This window comes from Pongo pygmaeus, chromosome 7, assembly GCF_028885625.2.
Source record: "Pongo pygmaeus isolate AG05252 chromosome 7, NHGRI_mPonPyg2-v2.0_pri, whole genome shotgun sequence".
NCBI lineage: Eukaryota > Metazoa > Chordata > Mammalia > Primates > Hominidae > Pongo > Pongo pygmaeus.
This window is the reverse complement of record NC_072380.2, coordinates 27848393-27868049: the sequence shown is the minus strand read 5'-3', so window position 1 is coordinate 27868049 and position 19657 is coordinate 27848393. Positions and strand designations below refer to the sequence as shown.

General features: G+C 39.5%; 1 protein-coding gene across 4 annotated transcripts in view; it reads left to right on the top strand.

The window, feature by feature from the left end:
* Positions 1-18767, top strand: part of CCDC25 (coiled-coil domain containing 25) — a 37712-nt gene extending 18945 nt beyond the window's left edge. For 2 of the 4 annotated variants that reach the window (XM_054497357.2, XM_054497359.2), the window contains 5 exons: positions 1228-1303; positions 5252-5355; positions 5570-5772; positions 13334-13379; positions 17567-18767. In XM_054497357.2, coding sequence (XP_054353332.1) covers positions 1228-1303; positions 5252-5355; positions 5570-5772; positions 13334-13379; positions 17567-17596 — 459 coding nt within the window. In that variant the 3' untranslated portion in view covers positions 17597-18767. Of the gene's footprint in view, positions 1-1227; positions 1304-5251; positions 5356-5569; positions 5773-13333; positions 13380-17566 lie in introns of those variants that run through there. The other 2 variants (XM_054497358.2, XM_054497360.2) reach the window with 2 other exon arrangements.
* The last annotated feature ends 890 nt before the right edge of the window (positions 18768-19657 follow it).

The window sequence follows — 19657 nt, the reverse complement described above, 5'->3', positions numbered from 1 at the left end:
AAGAGGATTATGAACTCTATGCTGGAGCAAAATTCTGAATGCTTTTAGGCAACTTCTTGCCATTTTGGAACTATTAGATTTAGAGAAAATAAATTATGGTGTTACCAAGTTTAATTTTGGGTCAGATTAATGTCTTCTTTGGGGGATCTGCTGTGTCAGAAGATGGAAAATACTGGTGGTAGTCCCGAGTTCACATTACCACCAATTATTACTTGTTTGAATAGAAGTTCAATTTCACTGTCTTTTGGAAACACATAATGAGCTCAGTTTAATTTTTTTGGTAGATGTGAGGTCTCACTGTGTTGCCCATGCTGGTCTCGAACACCTGGGCTCAAGCTGTCCTCCTGCCTTGGCTTCCCAAAGTGCTGGGATTACAGGCGCGAGCCCCTAAACCTAGCCTAATGTGCCCAGTTTGAAAGTGTGTGCTCCTTGAGAAACTTTTACCTGATTAATTTCCTGCAGTAAATGACATAGCCGTTGTAATTAGTAGGTACCAAGGAAGTTGAAAATGCAGTAAGACTAAGGGATTCATTCAGACCCTGGGGCCAGACTGCTGGCTTTGAATTCTGGTTCTGCTGCTTACTCACCACGTGACTCTGAGCAAGTTACTTAACTGGCCTGTTTCTGCATCTGTAAAATGGGCATCACCTCACTTATTCATCTTTGATTTTGATACAAATTTCTGTAGAGAAAAAGGATCAGTGTCATTTCTGTTATTTCTTCTTTACAGTGAATGGTTGAGATTATACAACAGAACTTTTTTCCTGATTGAAGCTGAGGATAGATGACCTACCAGATGTCTGAGAACTAAAACTACACATTTTCTTTTGAAAGGAAGGTCATAGGGACCTCGGCCAGGAAGACCCCAGTTGTCAAAAATAGGCATCATTTTCCCACAAGGTTTCTAGAAGTCAGAATGAGAAGAAAGAGAATAAAAATTACTCAGACATAATTATAATTAATATTCTGGCAGTTTTTTTTATTTCCTGGTTTTTTTTTTTTACTTCTTAAGTGTCAATCATTTTCATATTACAGCCTTCTCTTATTTTAAACAAACATTCCCATAATGCACACAGTAAATTTACTTTTCAGTGTTCTGTAACGGTTGAAGAACCTCTGCTTTTAGTAAAATCATGCCTAGTAGGTAAGGCAGCAAATGCCCTTTGAGTGCTCCAGTGTCAATGGATAATGAGGTAGTGGACCAATTGGTTTATTTTTGTGTTTCAGGGAGAGAATATAGAAGACATCCCAAAGGAAGTGCTGATGGACTGTGCCCACCTTGTGAAGGCCAATAGCATTCAAGGTCAGTTTTCCTAGAGGTGTTTTTAGAATTAGCACTGACTTTCTCTGTGTCTGAAATGGATTGCATTTTAGTGAGCATGCTGTTGACTTTGGCCTCCATCAAAGAATAACATGTGCTGTGCCTTTGCCATGTTTTGTTCTTTAAGATGGATGGCAATTTTGCTACCTGTCAAAGAACTAAAAATTGATCTCCCCACCCCTGTCATTTTGATGGTCCTATCTAAATCTCGGCTCTTTTTACTGTTTCCTTACCTTGAATAGAAGGTTGTCTAGATCCGTCTGTACTTAGTGTTATTATAAAAAGACTTCGGGAAATTTGGTAATCTTGATAGCTAAGCAAGAACAATGTGTTTTATGGCTTTATTTTTAATGTTGTTTGATATCTTTATTTCTATTATTTGTCATTAGATTCTAGAATTAAAGTCCCCAAATCATGCTTTTCTACTTTTTCTTTCCCTCCTCCTCTTACGTACTTTTTCGCTCTTAAATTGCGAAGTTGTCAAGTCAGTTGATCTTGTTACTTCCCCTCCCTACCAAAGAGAATCTTATTTAGTTGGTCTGGGGTGATTCCCAAATATCACAGCTTTTAAAATCTCTCTGGGTGAGTCTCCTGTGCAGCGTGGGTTGAGAACAATTAGCCTGTTTTAGGTGGGGCCTGGCATACTGTGCTTGATGATTACCTGGTATTTATTTCTGCTATGCAATATTTCATCTAATAGTCATGAAGTGTCAAGAAGGATGATTAGTAGGGTAGGGGTGGGGTTTAAGAAGCGAAACCAGGAGGTGGTGCTCTGCTAAGAATGAGCCAGTAGATCCGATTTTAGGATGTAGAACACAGGTCTAGATCGGGTAGAGGTTATTATGGCTTGAGATGGAGTGGAGGGATGCTCCAGAAGGTTGGAAAGCAATCGTGGTTTGGGAAGAAGATAAACATGGGGCGGACCCACAGCTGATAACAGGTACCAGGAGTTGGCAATTAGAGGACAAGGATTTGGCAATTACAGGACAAGAGCAGCGCAGCATTCCCCTTTCCCCGACTGTGCTTCCCACACCTTCACTTAGGCAGCCTGAATGATGAGTCAGCACCTAGCCAAAGAAGGTAGAACTGTTGCTTTACAGAGCCACTGATTTTCAACTCTATAAGTTAACAAATTGTAATACATTTTGGGACATTCCATTTTATGAGGAGAACAGAATTTTTTAAGACTTTCAGCTAAGATCTTCAGCTAAGATCTTCAGTTACTGAAATAACAAGAAGAATTGAAACAATCATTATATTCTTTCCTTCTGTGTTCCAACTTCCTTCACATGTCCTTATCCCTTCCCATGCTGCTGGCTAGCAGACATGTCTTTGTTAAAAGAGCTTTGGAGGCCTTATTCTTGGCCCAGCTGCTTTCTTCTTAATCTCTTCATAGTTTACTAATTCTAGAGAAAACAAAGAGGAGCAAAGAGTCATGACACTGAATTACTGTTTCTCTCCTCTTCAGCCTTCTGCAATGATTGCTCAGCTAGCAAATAAGGAGCTAAGCCCAAGGGTCTTGCTCTTGTGAGTCAGTAGAAGATGATGTGCCAAGGAGTGGAGAAAATGGTCATTGCTATGAGATTTCCAGAGGACATTCCACTTGTGGCACTTTGTAGGGACAAAGTTTTCCCCCAGTTTACCACCTGCAGTGCTCAGAACCAAGGGCTTTGGGGGTAAATTTGTTTATCGCTATAGAATCAGCCTGTTCTGGGTCATAGGTCCAGAATCTTAGGTCAGCCTGTTCTGTGTTCACCCAGTGAATCTTTCCAGATTAAACTTTTAGAAGTTTAGAAACTGTCTTGACTCTCCTCGGCCTAAACTGTTCAGTCTGGACTTCTGAAGCCAGCATTTAAGCGTCTCTGATTTGACTGCAGACTTCTTTCCCTTCACGTATTTCACACTACAGCCAAAGCCAATATTTGCTGTTTTCCGACCTTGCACCTGGCTTATATTGTTCCCTCTGCCCTCAGGTTTGTCCTTGTCGGTCATCAGAGTCCAGATTCAAGCTAAGATTCAAGGTCCACATAGTAGGTGTAGTGATGGTAGTAATTGCTAACACTGATGGAGTGTTAATTACATGCCTGGCCCTGTGCTAAGTACTTCACAAATTATCCACCCTGTTGAGTTAGATATTATTTTCATTTTATAGAGGAGGAAACTGATCTTAAAGAGAATTAAGGAACTTGTTCAAGGTCTTAGAGGTCTAAAGCGCAGTAGAGACTGGATTTGATGTCACCCCATTTGGCTCAAGTGTTCTGCCGTAACCCCTGAGCTCTGTGAGCCTCCTCGATGAAGCCTTTTCCTTCTTCAGCTTTGAGTGGCCCCACTTTCTCTGTGCTGTCTTAGCAGTTTCCTGTAGCTTTCCAACAGCATTTGATCAGTTCTCCTTTTAATCCAAGTTATTTATGTGCTTACCCTGCTCCGTTAGAGTCGTGGAGAGCAAGATTCATTGTCTGGTCATGTTTGTGTCCCCCACGGTGCCTTGCACATGGAGATTTTCTAAAGAAACTTTATTTTGAAAAAACTTTCAGATATACAGAAAAGTTGCAAGAATAGTACAGCTACCATATACCATTCACTTAGATTCATCAATTTTTAAATTTTTCCATATTTATTTGCTTTATATATTGCATACTCATTAACCTTTTAAGCTGAACCATCTGAAGCGAAATTGTAGATATCATGACCCTTGAACACGTTCCTCTGAAGAACACGGACATTGTCTTAAATAACTGTATTACAGTGGTAAAATTCAGGAATTTTAACATGGATAGAATACTGTGTTCTGATATACAGTCCATATTTAAGTTTTGCCACTTGTCCCACTACTGTTTCTTTATAGCTTTTTTTTTTTGGATCCAGGGCCATGTGCTATATTTACTTGTGCTGTATTTACTTCTCTTTAATCTCCTTTAATCCAGAGATACTGCTTTGTCTGTCAAAAAGTACAGACCAGTTGTAGTAATGGGATTACTAACCCACAGTTGGGGTTTGTCTGATGCTTCCTCTGGATTAGAATCCCATCATGCACTTTGGGGCAGGAATATTACGTAAGTGAAGTTTTGCACATTATAGTCAGGCAGCACATGATGTCATTTTGTGCCATTTTTGGTGGTGTTAATCTTGACCCCTTGGGTAAAGCAGTCTTCCAGCTTTTTCCAGTGTACATGGGGATTTAATAAGCATTGAAATCTCTTGCCATCTAATTTGGAAGGACCAGAGAGAGTGTCAGACCAGTGATTAAACTGTGATTTCCAGAGCTGCCAGGGAGGGTACTGGGGGTAGAGGGCATGAGTGGTGGAGGAGGCAGTGAAGGGGCAGGAGGAGGAGTGAACAGGGTACCTGGCACTCCTTCCATCCAGAGCGCCTCTGCTTTGATGACTTCTGTGTTTTCTTTGGTAAAAGCGTTCCACTGCTGAAAGAAAAGCAAAAACTCTATTAAACTAGTCCAATTTCCTCACATTTCATGAGATTCATTGGGCCTGGGGACTTCTCCAGAGAGGCTCAGCTAGCTTGTGGTAGTCCCAGATAGAGTCCAGGGCTTGTGAGTTCCAGGCCATGGCTTTCCATTGCTGCTTAACCTTCAGAGTCAAGGACTTCTTTGAGAATCTGAGGAAACATATTCAGTCCTTTTCTCTTGAAAAAAAAAAACCACAATGATAAATTTTGCATCCAATTTTAGAGAGTCCCTGAAGCTAATCCATGGACCCCTACTTGCCATAGTAATACTTCCGTTTGAATTTTGTCAGCTTTACTATTTGCCTTTCGTGGGTGGTTTTTGAAAGAGTATTGGTGGTTCAAAACAATGGGTGGCCTGTTCATTCTAAGCCGTTTCCCTTGTTGGCTTATGGCAGTTTGCCAGTGGGTAAGGGAACACATTGCTCAGTCTCATCCTGCCTGCATGTTGAAGACAGTCTCTCTTGGCAGGCTGCAAGATGAACAACGTTAATGTGGTATATACGCCGTGGTCTAACCTGAAGAAAACAGCTGACATGGATGTGGGGCAGATAGGCTTTCACAGGCAGAAGGATGTAAGTGTTTTATGCCACTGAAGGAGGCGGAGCCCTGATACTGAATGGAGTATCCTATCTTTTCTGTCTGACACCATTGTTGTTGAGGGCTGAGCATGATATATGTTTTCTAAAGGGAATTAAACTGGGTTGCTAAACCCCTGGAAAGCCTCACCCCTCTTCTGGGAGAAAAAAACAAAAAGATGCAATATCTTTTCTCCTATCTCCCTTAAAGGTAAAAATTGTGACAGTGGAGAAGAAAGTAAATGAGATCCTGAACCGATTAGAAAAGACCAAAGTCGAGCGGTTCCCAGACCTAGCAGCAGAGAAAGAATGCAGAGATCGTGAAGAGAGGAATGAGAAAAAAGCCCAAATTCAGGAAATGAAAAGGAGAGAAAAAGAAGAAATGAAGAAGAAGAGGGAAATGGATGAACTTAGGTATGTCAGAGCTGTGGCATTGAAACTGACCTCAAAGATTATTCCCTGATGATTTTAATCATGTGTTAGCCATTAAGAAGGATATATTGGTGGAAGGAGGGACATGTAACAAGCTCAGTTTAAGCTCAACTTTAAATCAGTTTTTTAGAAAAAGGCATTTATATTAATGTTTTGGTTGAAAGAATTGCTTGTTTATGGCAGCAGGATATGAAAGTGGATGAAATAAAATAAATAATTTTATTCATAGAGAAACCTTCATAGGTTAACCCTAGTTTGCTTTGGTTTGTAAAGTTCTTCTGGAAAGGAAAAGGTGCTGTGGGAGGTATTTACTATTGACTAGCTGTGCTATTTAAATAAAGTTGTGTTGGCTCTAAAAACCAATGCTAGTAACTCTCAAAGCTGTTTTTAAAGCTCTTTTTTACATTTTGAAAGTTTAAAGTAATGTAGTGAGGTCTGCTTCAAAGCACTACATTTTTAAACAGCTAAATAGTTCAAATACAATTTGGCTCCTGAAATTCTAGTGAAGAAGGCCATGAGAATAGTGATTATGTTAGTTTTCTATTGCCATTGAAACAAATTGCCACAACTGTAGTAGTTTAAAACAACACAAATTTATTGTCTGTAGATTAGAAGTCCAGCAAGATTCTCACTGGGCTAAAATCAAAGTGTCTGAAGGCACTAGGGGAGAATCTTCCCTTTCAGCTTTGAGAGGCACCCACATTTCTTGGCTTGTGGCTCCTTCTCCAAGCTTTGCGTGGTCACAGCCCCCTGTCTGACCACTGCCTTCTCTGCTTTTAAGGAACAGTGTGATTAGATTGAGTTAATCCAGATAATTCACGATAATCTCTCCATTTTAAGGTCCTAACTAATGACATCTGCAAAGTCTACTTTGCCGTAGAAGATAACATATTTGTAGGTTCTAAAGACTAGAATGTGGATGTTCTGCCATACAGTGCTGTACCCGAAGAGCCCCTAGTTGTTCTAATTAAAGGAAATTAATCCTGTGAATTCTCATCACAGAACTCCTAGATTTTTCCATGATTTTTTATTTGCAATACATATACCAAAAAGAAAAAAGGGTTACTGATAACATATATTGCCTTTGGAAATGGTGTAGAATCAGAAACATGTTGCTTAGGCATGTCCTAACCCAGTTTCCTTAGAATGCCCTGGATTCTTAGAAAGATTGTTGGGTCAGAATGTAGGTATAATGAACATGTACTGTTATTTATTATTCACATGCACATATTTCTGGTTGGGGTTCTGCTAAAACGGGCTTAGTAGCTTCATTTAAAATACAGTGTTCAAATGGAGAGCTTCAGAAATGTTACCCTGAGTTACAATCTGCTAATATGAGGCCAACTAACATATATGTTTAAATATTTGATATGGCCTAGAATTGTGAGTCTGCTTTGTGTTTGAAGTGAAAGAAATGGTATTAACTCCATCAGTGAGGTAAAATTTGTGGAATTCTGAGTGATGCAGGATTTAGAGCAGTTAATTCTTTTTTGTTTTGGGTTTGGAGTGGGGGGAAATTGAAAACATGCCTTTTAGTGCCCTTTACAGATTGAACATAATTTTGTTTAGGAACATGATGGAACATATATTAGGAACATAAGATCACCTAATTTATTTATGACATTGAATAAGGAAGACTAGCTAACCCTTCTGAACATTTTCCATCTGCCAAACACTGCACTGCAAAGTGTTTTACTGCATTCTGTCATTTAATTCCAACAATAGCGATAGTAGATTTTTATCTGCATCTTATAGAAGAGGAAACTGAGCCTGAGAAGCAATCAAGAAACTTGTTATAAGCTCATTTGGCTAGTTAGTCTCAGTCTGATTCTCAAACCTACACATATTACTTACTATACTCTTCTGCCCTTTGTTCAATTTATTCCATTTTAAAGTAATTTTTATTCAATATAAATCAATCAAGTAATTTATAGATGTCATAATTCAAATTAAACTGTATGCTACTAAAATTAAGGACATTAGTATGATTTTTATGAGTTTCAAAAATTACAAGCATTTAAACAAAATTTGTCCACCAAAACACAGTTTCGTATCTTCTGGGCTTTTTACCATAGTGTCATCAACATATAAAATAATCCTATTAACTGAAGGGAAAACTCAGTCTTATTGAATAAGATTTTTGCTTCAAAAGTTTAATCAGTCCCACTTTCTAAGTTGTCACTGGTCATTTGTATTTTTTAATAATCTCCATGGATCTCAGAAAACCAGAAACAATTGCTATGTTTATTTCCATTAACCATATGCCACACAGACAACTTTCTGTCACATGCTGCAGAAGATAGAAGAACGTGGCACAGGGCTGCAGTGCCAGGAATGGGACGCGGTGACATTGCAAGGCTTTGCTTGGCACATCCGGAGCTACTGTTTGCTGTGTTCTGCAGCATCTGTGAAATTCCAGCAATAGACTTTAAGCCTCTGACTTGTTTTGTAATGTGTTTTTATACATTTTGCAGTGCTAGCATTCACTTTAATTTCTGTCTCTGAATTTTCCACCCAAGATATAGAAATCTATGTCTATTACCTGTTTTAATTTTGCATTCTTTTATTTGGCTTTTTGTGTTACTGTACCAAACATTTATTACATCAAAATTAAGTCAACCCATGTAGATGTCAAAACCAGAAGAAATAAGCAATAGTCAGGGAAACGTCATAAATAGAGGATGGGTGAATAACAGATGAGAGGTTGAGGCAGTCAAAACAAAGGGTAAGGACTATGGCTACCTGAGAGAGGGATATTTAAAAGTTGAGATGTGGCCGGGCAAAGTGGTTCATGCCTGTAATCCCAGCACTTTGGGAGGCTGAGGCAGAAGGATTGCTTGAGCCCAGGAGTTAGAGATCAGCCTGGGCAACAAAATTAGGACTCTGTCTCTACAAAAAATCAAATAAGTAGCCAGGCATGGGTGGTACAAGCCTATAGTCGCAGCTACTCTGGAGTCTGAGGTGGGAGGATTGCTTGAGCCCTGTTGGCTGAGGCTGCAGTGAGCTCACTGCATTCCATCCTGGGTGACAGAGCTAGATTCTGTCTCAAAAAATAAAAATAAAAAGTTGTGATAGAGACTGAGAGATCAGAATTGGAACCCAAAGCTCAGGTAATTGGAATGAGAGAAGTACAAGACCCAGGTGAAATGTTAAGTCAGTAAATGTATCATCAGTTCAAACATTGACATGAACTTGATTTTCAGGCAAAGATTACTTCAGCATGGAGGATAATGTGGAAAGATTTTAGGCTGTAACTGACAAAGCAGGAATCCAATTTCAAGTCTAATCCTGAAGCCGATAGTCTGTATCGTGCTTCCTTTGAGGCAAGGAATGAACAAACTGGCAAGGCCAGAGTCAAGATCACACATAGGCAAGTGAAAGAATGAAAAATTAGGTACATTGTAGAGTGACTTAAAAGGTTTAGTCCAGAATTTCATGTTGTAAGTGATAAAGAGCCTTTATAGGTTTTGTGGAATATTGGGAAAAGGTAGACTTACAGGATGAATGAAGTAACATGTAGGAGAGGAAATGGTGAGACTATTAACTAATTAAATGGATGACAGTCTCATGAAGAACCTACTTCTTTGTTCCTTTTTTTGTCTTATACACACTGCCACTGCCTTCTACTGTAAATAACGCTCTGTGTGCTGTGCCTCCTCGTGTTACCTGTGAGCTCCTTCAGGGAAGCACTCGTGCATCCTTGCCTCCCCTTAGAGGTGACAGAGTGCTTTGTCTGTGCAGTGAGTGACTAGTCATACATCATGAATATACTGAGATCAGCTTCCCTGGTATGGTGATTCCTTTTTTGCTTCAATTTTAAAGTAGTTTTTATTCAATATAAACCAAGTAACTTATATATGTCATAATTCATATTAAGCTGCATACTAGTAAAATTTAGGGCATTAGTATCATTTTGTGAGTTTCAGAAATTACAAGCATTTAAACAAAACTTAAAAACCAAAACACAGTTTTTATATCTTCTGGGCTTTCTTCCATAGTGTCCTCAACATATAAAATATTTGTATTAACTGAGGGGAAATAATTCTCAATCTCATTGACTACAATTTTTGCTTCAAAAGTTTAATTAGTCCCACTTTCTAAGCTGTCGCTAATCACTTGTATTTTTTAATAATCTCCATGGATTCAGAAAACCAAAAACAATTGATATGTCTCTTTCTGCTAAACACATGCCAAACATATCCCAGGCTGAAGTGCCGGGGTGCCATCATAGCCCACTGCACCCTCCAATTCCTGGGCTCAAGCGATCCTCCCACCTCAGCCTCCTTAGTAGCTGGGACTACAGACTCACTCCACCATGCCCAGCTAATATCTTTATTTTTTGTAGAGATGGGGTCTTCCTATGTTGCCCAGGCTAATCTCAAACTCCTGAGCTCAAGTGATCCTCCTGCCTTGGCCTCCCAAAGTGCTGGGATTAAAGGCATAAGCCACCAGACTTGTCCCCTGATATGGTGGTCTTCAAGCCAAGATCAAAACTCTGATAGCTAAAGAGTTGGAAGGAGTGCTCTAAGCAGAGGGAACTATGTATGCAAAGACCTTGTATGGGAGCAGCAAGGCAAAATGCAGGACTAAAGTCCCAAATGTCTGAAGCAGCAGGGGTGAATGGGCACTTGGATCAAGGGGCCAGTCCATACAGGCCCTTGCTGGCCGTGTTTGTCTTCATCCTAAGAGCACTGTGAAGCCATCAAAAGGCTTTAAGCAAGGGTTAATACCATGAAGCTGTGTTTTGAGAAGGTCACTTTGCTGACCTGATTGTAAAGGGAACCAGAGTGTGACTAGGTTAACAGCATTCCACATCACAGATGGTAGCTTAGAATATGGTGGTGACTTGGGGTGGAGAGAAGTGGATTATTGTTTTTCTAGGTAAAACATTAGGATTTGGTGATAGTTTGGATTGAGGCAAAGGCCAGGGAAAAGGGGGCTAAGAATGACTCCTAGGTTTCCAGTTGGAAATGGAATGGATAGTGATGACATTCTTTGAGCTGGAGAACACTGGGAAAGAACTAAACTGGTTTGGTAGGGGGAAGACCGTGAGTTGGATAGGGACATAAGAATCTGAAAATACCCTTGAGATCTCCAAAAAGATGTCAGGGAGGTAGTTGGACTAATGGAAATGGAGCTCAGAGGAAACTAAAGAAAGGTAGATTTGTTTTTGTTTTTTGTTTTGTTTTGTTTTTGAGACTGAGTCTCACTCTGTTGCCCAGGCTGGAGTGCAGTGGCACGATCTCGGCTCACTGCAACCTCCACCTCCCGGGTTCAAGCGATTCTCCTGCCTCAGTTTTCCGGGTAGCTGAGATTACAGGCATGCACCACCACGCCTGGCTAATTTTTATATTTTTAGTAAAGACAGGGTTTCACCATGTTGGCCAGGCTGGCCTTGAACTCCTGACCTCAAGTGATCCGCCTGCCTTGGCCTCCCAAAGTGCTGGGAATTCAGGCGTGAGCCACCGTGCCCGGCCCAAGAAAGGTAAATTTGTGCATCATTATCACATAGATGGGAATTTTGACCCAGTGATTCTTCAGCCTAGGTAGATCCCCACAACTGGGCATATGGATCCAGTTAAATCTTCACAAGTGATTTTCAGATGCAGTCAGGACTGACATTCTCTGTTCTCACCACTTTTGTTTCATCAACATGTCTTTCTCCCCCTGCTCATGCAACCTGTTGATCTTGTCTGTTTTTTGTTTGTTTGTTTTTGTTTTGTTTTAATTCCTTGTGGATACCACTTACTCTTACAAGCTTACAAGTCTCTCCAGAGGGAAAGACTTACTGGTCTCTCCCTCTGGGTGTCTCCCAACTCATTATCTTTGACTGTGACATTTCTCCTTCCCACTGGTCTTCAGTTTTCAGTTTCTACAGTTCATATTTACTTGGGTGTCTCACTATGACTTCAAATGCAGCATGTCTCAAACTGGGCACATCTTCTTTGCAACATTTTCCCATTTCTCCTATTTTTTTCAAATCGCCCAAGCTACAAACCTTGATGTCATTGTTGTTTCTTCTCTGTATTCCTTCTTACCATTACAGCTGTTAACTCCAGGGATTCATGCCCTCAAATTGGAATATCGCAGTAAGCTATGGCCTGATAAGAGTATAAGCTTAGGAGTCTGACCTGGGTTCAAAACCTGGCCTATCTTCTTATCTCTAAGACCTTGAACAACTTACTTAACCACCCTGACTCTGCTTTCTTATTTTGTACAATGGGCTTAAAATACTCTGGTAAATACTGTTATTGTGAATGGACCTTCTTGTCTTAACCACCTCTCTACTCTTGTTTGCTACAGATTATTCTTTTCATAACATTGGTATTATGTAGTCTCACTTTCCTTTGTCTCTTGGTGTATTTGTTGTTGTTGTTGTTTGAGATGGAGTCTCGCTCTGTCGCCCATGTTGGAGTGCAGTGGTGCAATCTCAGCTCACTGCAACTTCCACCTCCCGGGTTCAAGTGATTCTCCTGCCTCAGCCTCCTGAGTAGCTGGGATTACAGGTGCATGCCACCACGCTTGGCTAATTTTTGCATTTTTAGTAGAGATGGGGTTTCACCACATTGGTCAGGCTGCTCTCGAACCCCTGACTTTGTGATCTGCCTGCGTTGGCCTCCCAAAGTGCTGGGATTACAGGCGTGAGCCACTGCCCCCAGCAGTGTATTTTTTAATAGTGCTTTTCACCGTAGTTATTGATGAATAAGTCTTATTTCCCCTCCCAGTAAGTTCTGTGGGTCCAGGCTTTGTGTTAGTCATCATTTTCTGTTTTCTTCTCATCCGATCCCCCACCCAGGCTTAGCACAAGGTCTTACGCATCATGGATATTTAATGAATGCCCATTGAACCTCATTGTGGCTTTACTCAGTTGTGTATTATGGCTTCTTGCTGAACACATTGTGTTCAGTCGTGCAATCAAGACAACATAATTGGGCCCCACATCCAGCCTGATTTCCCACTACTTTATTTGAGAACCTACCTGAGTTAGCTGGATATTCAGCAAGTCATTAAAGATACCATCTCTGTCTCTTTGTTCATCCCATTCTCTGGATCTGAAATGCCCCCTCACTCATCCTGCCCACTTGATTGGCTTGGTTTGGGTTCCGCCTTGTCTGTGAAGGGTGCCCTGACAGCTCCTGCCCACACTGATGTGTTTCCTCCTTTGAATTCCTGTAGCGTTTACAGTCTGAGCTGTATACCTCAGCTGTGAATCATATCAGATCTTGGCTGTAGGTGAATTTCCCCATCTGAAAAGTAGGAATAATGCCACCTGTCTCGCCAAGTTCTTGTGGAGGTGGTGACATGAAACAAGTAGGAGAAAGCACTTTGTTAACTATAAAGTGCCGTGCACATCTTTTTTATTGTTTATAAATATTCATCCTTTGAATGTTGCAATCTCCTTGAGCGCAGAGATTATATCTAATAGCTCTTGTGTTTCTTCTAAAGCCCCTGAGCAGTGCTGGATACACAGGAAATGTTCATCAAATATTTGTTGACTGGATCACCATATTTTAAATGTGTGTGTGGTTTTTTTTCCTTCTAGGAGCTATTCATCACTAATGAAAGTTGAAAATATGTCTTCAAATCAGGTATGTTCAAGTGGTTTGCGTGAATGTTTGCCTTGAAATAATTCACTAAGGGTTTTTAATAATTGTGTTACTGGCCATTATTGCCTTACATGTTGCAAATAGCTAACCATGATTTGGCAACCAGGACACCACTCAGGCTGGATTCTATTAGGCACTGCGCCTCCTTCCCTGTGGACTTTCTCATGTGTGTTGTTAAGTAGGTCATCTCAGGGAAAGAGATTGTCAGAGCTTGTCTACTGTGGCGTACAGGTCTATTCATTTTATATTTACAGGACTTTATTCTTTATTTCCCCTCTTTTCTGGTTGCAGGCACGCAAAAGTGCCTTTATTTATTAGTGTTCTTTATCACTGTGACTGTAGAGCCCATATTATAATTGAGTGAGAACAAAATTATCACCTTCAATTAAAATAAAAGTACTTACTCTAAGATCTTATGTGACTAAGTGAAGCCTAAGTGACAAAATTGTTTGTTTTCATGTACCTTAGGACCTGGGATAGAAACAGATGGTGACCTATGACATAGTACTGAAAGGATCTTCTTAACATCGCATCTAATTATTTGATTGGAACTGTCAGAGAATTATTGTCCTTGAGGGCTGTCTTTCCCAAAATTTATCTTGAAATGTCTAGAGATAGCACAATTTAGCTGCTATTGAGCAGTCTGCAGAAAATGGAAACTGGGTGGATGTATTTGGGATTTTGCATGTTTTATAGTATAGTTTAAAAATATAGTCATCCCTCAGTATTCGTGGGGGATTGGTTCCAGGACTCCTTGAAGCTACCAAAATCCTAGGATGCTTCAGTCCCTTGTGTAAAATGGAGTAGTATTTGCATATAACATATGCACATCCTTCCATATACTTTATCTCTAGATTAAGTATATACCTAATTAGTGTAAATGCTATGTAAATAGTTGTTATACTGTATTTTTAAATTTATATTATTTTTATTGTATTTTTTTAATTGTTTTTTTCCTCTAAATATTTTTGAGCTGAGGTTGGTTGAATTCACAGATAAAGAAATCAAGGGCCAACTGTAACAGAATTTAAGATCCCTTACAAGTCATCTAGTCAAACCTCAGATTTAGTGCATGAATTAGAAGTAATAGGATTTTACATCTTGTTTATATCTACATATTCTTCTAAAAATTTGTAAGAACAACATTCCTATTCCCATCTCTGAAGAACTAAATTTATGAGGCTCCTTTATGAATCAGAGATGTTTCTTTATAATTTATTCCTGAAAATTTCCAGAATAGCATTATTAAATTAAATAGAGCTTTGAATTTGAAGTTTAGAGACTTAACTGTCATCTGCTAATCGGGCGGGGGGGATTAAAAATCCCTTGGGCAAGGGAACTTTGTCACAGTGGTTGGGTTAGATCCTAATAAAGTCATTTAACCTCTCTGAATGAGTATTCATCATCAGTAAAATGGAGACATATTATTTCACAGGGCTGCTTCAGAATTGAAGCAAAGACACATCGATGTGAAAGTCTTCCTTGACCTACTCTGTAAATAGTCATATTTTTATACCTTATCCATATAGTCTTTGGTTGCTGTTTTTCTAGAATATCATTATGAAAAGATGAGATGTGTTTAATCCTTTCTGGAAGCTAATTTTAGATTTCTTGAAACTATTGGAACAGTTTAACACTAAACAGTAGTCTTTTAACATACCACAACTCATATGCCATTGTTGTGGTTATTTTGCTTATTGAAGTTTTCTGTATTTTAGAGGCACTTTCCACCAGAAATCTAGCCCCCATATTGTTCCATGACCTTAGTCATTTTATTCTCATCATTTTGGATTTTTAAAGTTTGTATATCATTCTAGAGTTGAGAAATAAACAAATACATACACACACATATACATACCTACCTACCGACCTACATACATACATATACAAACACCATCTGATCAGTGACGGCTGTTAAAAGTCCCAAGACTAGGAAATTGAATTTGTAGCCCAAAAGATTGCTAACCTTTCTACCCTTACTCTCCCTCTGTTGCTTGCAACCCCTGTTCCTGAGCTCCAAGTATGAATCAAGTTCAAGATTCCAAGGAAGTTTGCACTGGGTGTTTTTATTCCCTCTTTCAGTGAAAATGTTTTTATAGTTTTTCTCCATACTTTAAAAGAATAGACTAATTCTCCTTTTAACCATTTTCTGTTAAGGGATACAGATGTTTGTGTTTTGTTTTGTTTTGTTTCCATAAGTTATTGGGGTACAGATGGTATTTGGCTACATGAGTAAGTTCTTTAGAGGTGATTTGTGAGATTTTGGTGCATCCATCACCCAAGCAGTAAACACTGCACCATATTTGTAGTCTTTTATCCCTCACCCCCCTCCCACTCTTCCCCCTAAGTCCCTAAAGTCCATTGTATCATTCTTATGCCTTTGCATCCTCATAGCTTAGCTCCCACATATCAGTGAGAACATACAATGTTTGGTTTTCCATTCCTGAGTTACTTCACTTAGAATAATAGTCTCCAGTCTCATCCAGGTCACTGCAAATGCTGTTAATATATTCCTTTTTATGGCTGCATAGTATTCCTTTGTATATATATATACCAGTTTCTTTATCAACTCGTTGACTGATGGGCATTTGTGTTTGTTCCACAATTTTGCAATTGTGAATTGTGCCCCTGTAAACATGTGTGTGCAAGTATCTTTTTTGAATAATGACTTCTTTTCCTCTGGGTAGATGCCCAGTAGTGGGATTGCTAGATCAAATGGTAGTTCTACTTTAGTTCTTTAAGAAATCTCCATGCTGTTTTCCGTAGTGGCCGTATTAGTTTACATTCCTACCAGCAGTGAAGAAGTGTAAGCAATACAGATGTTTTATGATCCAATTTAGAACGTGATCAGTTGATTTTTCAGTTAAAGGCAAGTGTTTATATAGTATAGGACTTTAGTTTTAATTTAGCACATACAGGTTCATCAAGAAGAATAATTACTGTAATTCCAAAACATAGCCCCAGACAAGTGGGGACTCTGCACATGTAACTCACAGCCTTTATAGGAATGGCTTACTTTTGTTGATGACAACCCAGACTGTCTTACTGAGTTGTTCATCTTCAGTGTTTGGGATCTAAAGCTGGCATTTGAAGACACTAAATAACTCTTTCAAACATTGCTACTGCTTTTATTTCAGATTAAGACTCTGGGGCAATCATAGTCTTGGTGCCTGGATATAACACAATCATTAGTCTGCTCTTTGTACAATTATCGAAGGCATTTTTACCGTGGCTTCAGTTCATCGTGCTAATGGAAGAGAAGCACAGAGAAAACCACTAAGTGAAGTCGGATCTAAAACCAGACTTCACAGGAACCAGTGTTTTCTACCCATATCATATTTCTCTACCATCTTTAATAAGGGCCATTTAGATAAGCCTTAGTCTGATCCCTTTCTCTAACAATGCTGGTGTCAAGCAATGGGAAAGAGAAAGAAGATAAAACAAGTGCAGTGTTCAGGTTGTGACATTGGCAAGCAAATCAGAATGCACACTCTTAGTGAATGTTGTCCAAAAAGGAGTCAGGGCTCTACCTTTGTGTGTGGCCTTCAGGACTTGCTCGTAAGCCACACAATAAAATCAGTCCCTTTGTGCTGTATACCATTATGCAGGTTTTTTAAATTAAAAAATGTGGCAAACCAACTAAGTTGGTAAGCTAGCCTATGTTTGACTTCCTAATGGCCTTTCCTATTAAAAAAGAAGAAGAGATCAAAGCCATGTTGTGAAGTCACAAATCTGTGACAATGTTGAGGCTCAAATTACTGGAACTTAGGCCAGAAACAGTTTGCATATTGGCAGAATTGTTGGCATGAGGACATTGAGGCAGCGTTTGCTTGGTACATTTGTTGAAGGATCTGTCATGTTTTCTTACAGTCACATTTGTTTTGCACTATACTAGGTCAGGTGGGACTTACTTCATTATTTAGAGATCAGTGGTCACTTATTGCTGTGTAATCAGGCCATGTAGTGACACCTCACAAAATATAGCTGTTAATTCAGCTATCTCAGGAAACTGACAACTTAAGGTGGAGAAGTGATGAGTGAATTTAGTTATTTTACTTTCTGAACTCAGTGACAGATGAGAAGGCAGCTCGCTAATTAAGATAATTGTAAATTTTAAATATTGAATTATTTTCAAGGCTTTTATGTTCTCATTTTTTTGTTTCCTACAGGATGGCAATGATTCAGATGAATTCATGTAAAAGGAGAAAAGGAGAAAAGGACCTTTGAAAGATGTGAATGTATAGACAATTGCAGACCTTTTGGTTTCATCTGTGTTCTGAAGTATAAAATACAACCAAAATTCTACCTTCATCTTACCCAGAAATGATTGATTTTCAAGTTTTAAAAAAATTGTACCTTTTTTGCTGACAGAAAAGGATCAGATATGTATAAAATAGTTGAACTTGACAGCATATAACTTAAAGTGAAAATGTTTTTGCCAGAACATGTCTTGGTACCTTGTGAAAGCAGGCTGCCTTTGTTCTTGAGATAGAATTTGAAATGAACCAGCTCTGAAAAGTACTTCTGTTGCTCTGGTCTATCCCTGAAAACAGATGTCTTGAAACACTTTTCATATTCTTAAAATAATCTTCACTTCTGTTAAGAAGAACATGTTGGTGGGTAATTATGTGAATGTTTCCCTGTCCATGATTTCTCGATTAGAAAAAAGGGCGTATGGGTTTTGAAAAAGAGATTTTTCAGAAGATTGTCAGCTTCAGTATTCACGTTCCATCGTGTCATCTGGGTCTGTTAGTGTAGTGACCCTCAGTGCAGTCTGTCCCAGCGTTTACGTCCTTGCTTCCTCTGAGCAGAGGCCTCCATCTTAGTATCATCATATTTAAAGAAATTGATGGTGTTCATCAAGCTGGGGCCTGTGGCAGTTGTTGCCTGAGCACCAAGTAACCCAAGCCACCTATGCGACAACTTCTGGGCCCAGGAGTAATTTCTCAGCATTGAGGGTAAAATAGGATGGAGTGCTCTGTTGATCATTTGGGAGATGTAGGTTACCTGATTTGTGCCTTGGGATGCAGCATGAAGCAGAAGTCCATATTGCAATTATGATTTTAGAAGGAACTAAGCGTTTTACTCACACCCACAGCAGCAGGAATGACCTCCTGCAGCAGATATTCCACCTGTAATAGCACTTTGGAACTGTGGGCAAAACCAAAAGGCTAGTGTTTCCATTTATTCCACGTTGGTGTATGGGGTTGAACTGGAAAATTCCCTGAGGCAAAACTCACTGGCCAAATTTTGAGAGGGTATAGAAAATGACTTTAGAGATGAGTGGTTTTGTATATGTGTCTGATGATATTCAGTCTGATGTTCTGCAATTTTAAAAGTTATAATAAAGTATCATTTTTTTATCTGGAAGGACATTGATATATGAATTCTTAGAATTTGCTATAAAAAGGGTAGCCCCCATTCCACAAGCTGGTTTTGAGGGTGATCTTGCTCTAAAAAACCTCATTCATCATAGGCTCGGTCTGACAGGTTCTGTAGGGGGCTATCATCTTTCTCCTCCTCTGCTAAATGCCTCTTTCTTCCAGCTGCTCACTGGGTCAAAGGGATGTCCTTTCTCAGATGTATTCTTGATTGACTGTGAATTCGTAGCTGTGCTCCTTCCATAATTCCAAGGAGTCTGGCTTCTACAGAATTCCTCTGTACCTCACACTGCAACACATGTAGATAGCGCTTTTGAAGAATACATATATTTTTACTATAGTATGAGAGGTCCTGGGGCTCAAACTTTAAACATTTCCTAACTCTCAGCTTACACTGGTTTAAAATGTCCAGGTCTCTCTGCTGAATTCTCTTGTTGAATTCATAGCTCTCCAGCCTCCTCTGTGTTAATTCCTACGCCCCTACCCTGCAGCCTCTGTGTTTTATTTTTTTCCCCATGTCTGTTGGTCCCAGGGAAAGCAAGGAAATTTTATTTTGAGGACTTATAGGTTGATCGCCCACAGGTCAAACTGTTGGCATTGAACTCCTCTCATTTCTTGCCATTGGATTGTTTCCTAAACGTTGGATAGGAGAATTCGAAATTGTTGCTATTTTTATGAGCTGTGCCCTTGATCAAATCTGCTGTGGGTCTGAGTCACTTTGCCAACGCCGTCTTCAGTTTCAACACTGTGATCAGCATGCAGGTGAGGGGCATGTTTAATTTACTTCACTAACTGCTATATTCTATAGCTTTAGACTTCATATTTCTTATCCACCTTTGTCTAGGCTCACGATCTTTGGGCAAGGGAGCTTTGTCACCG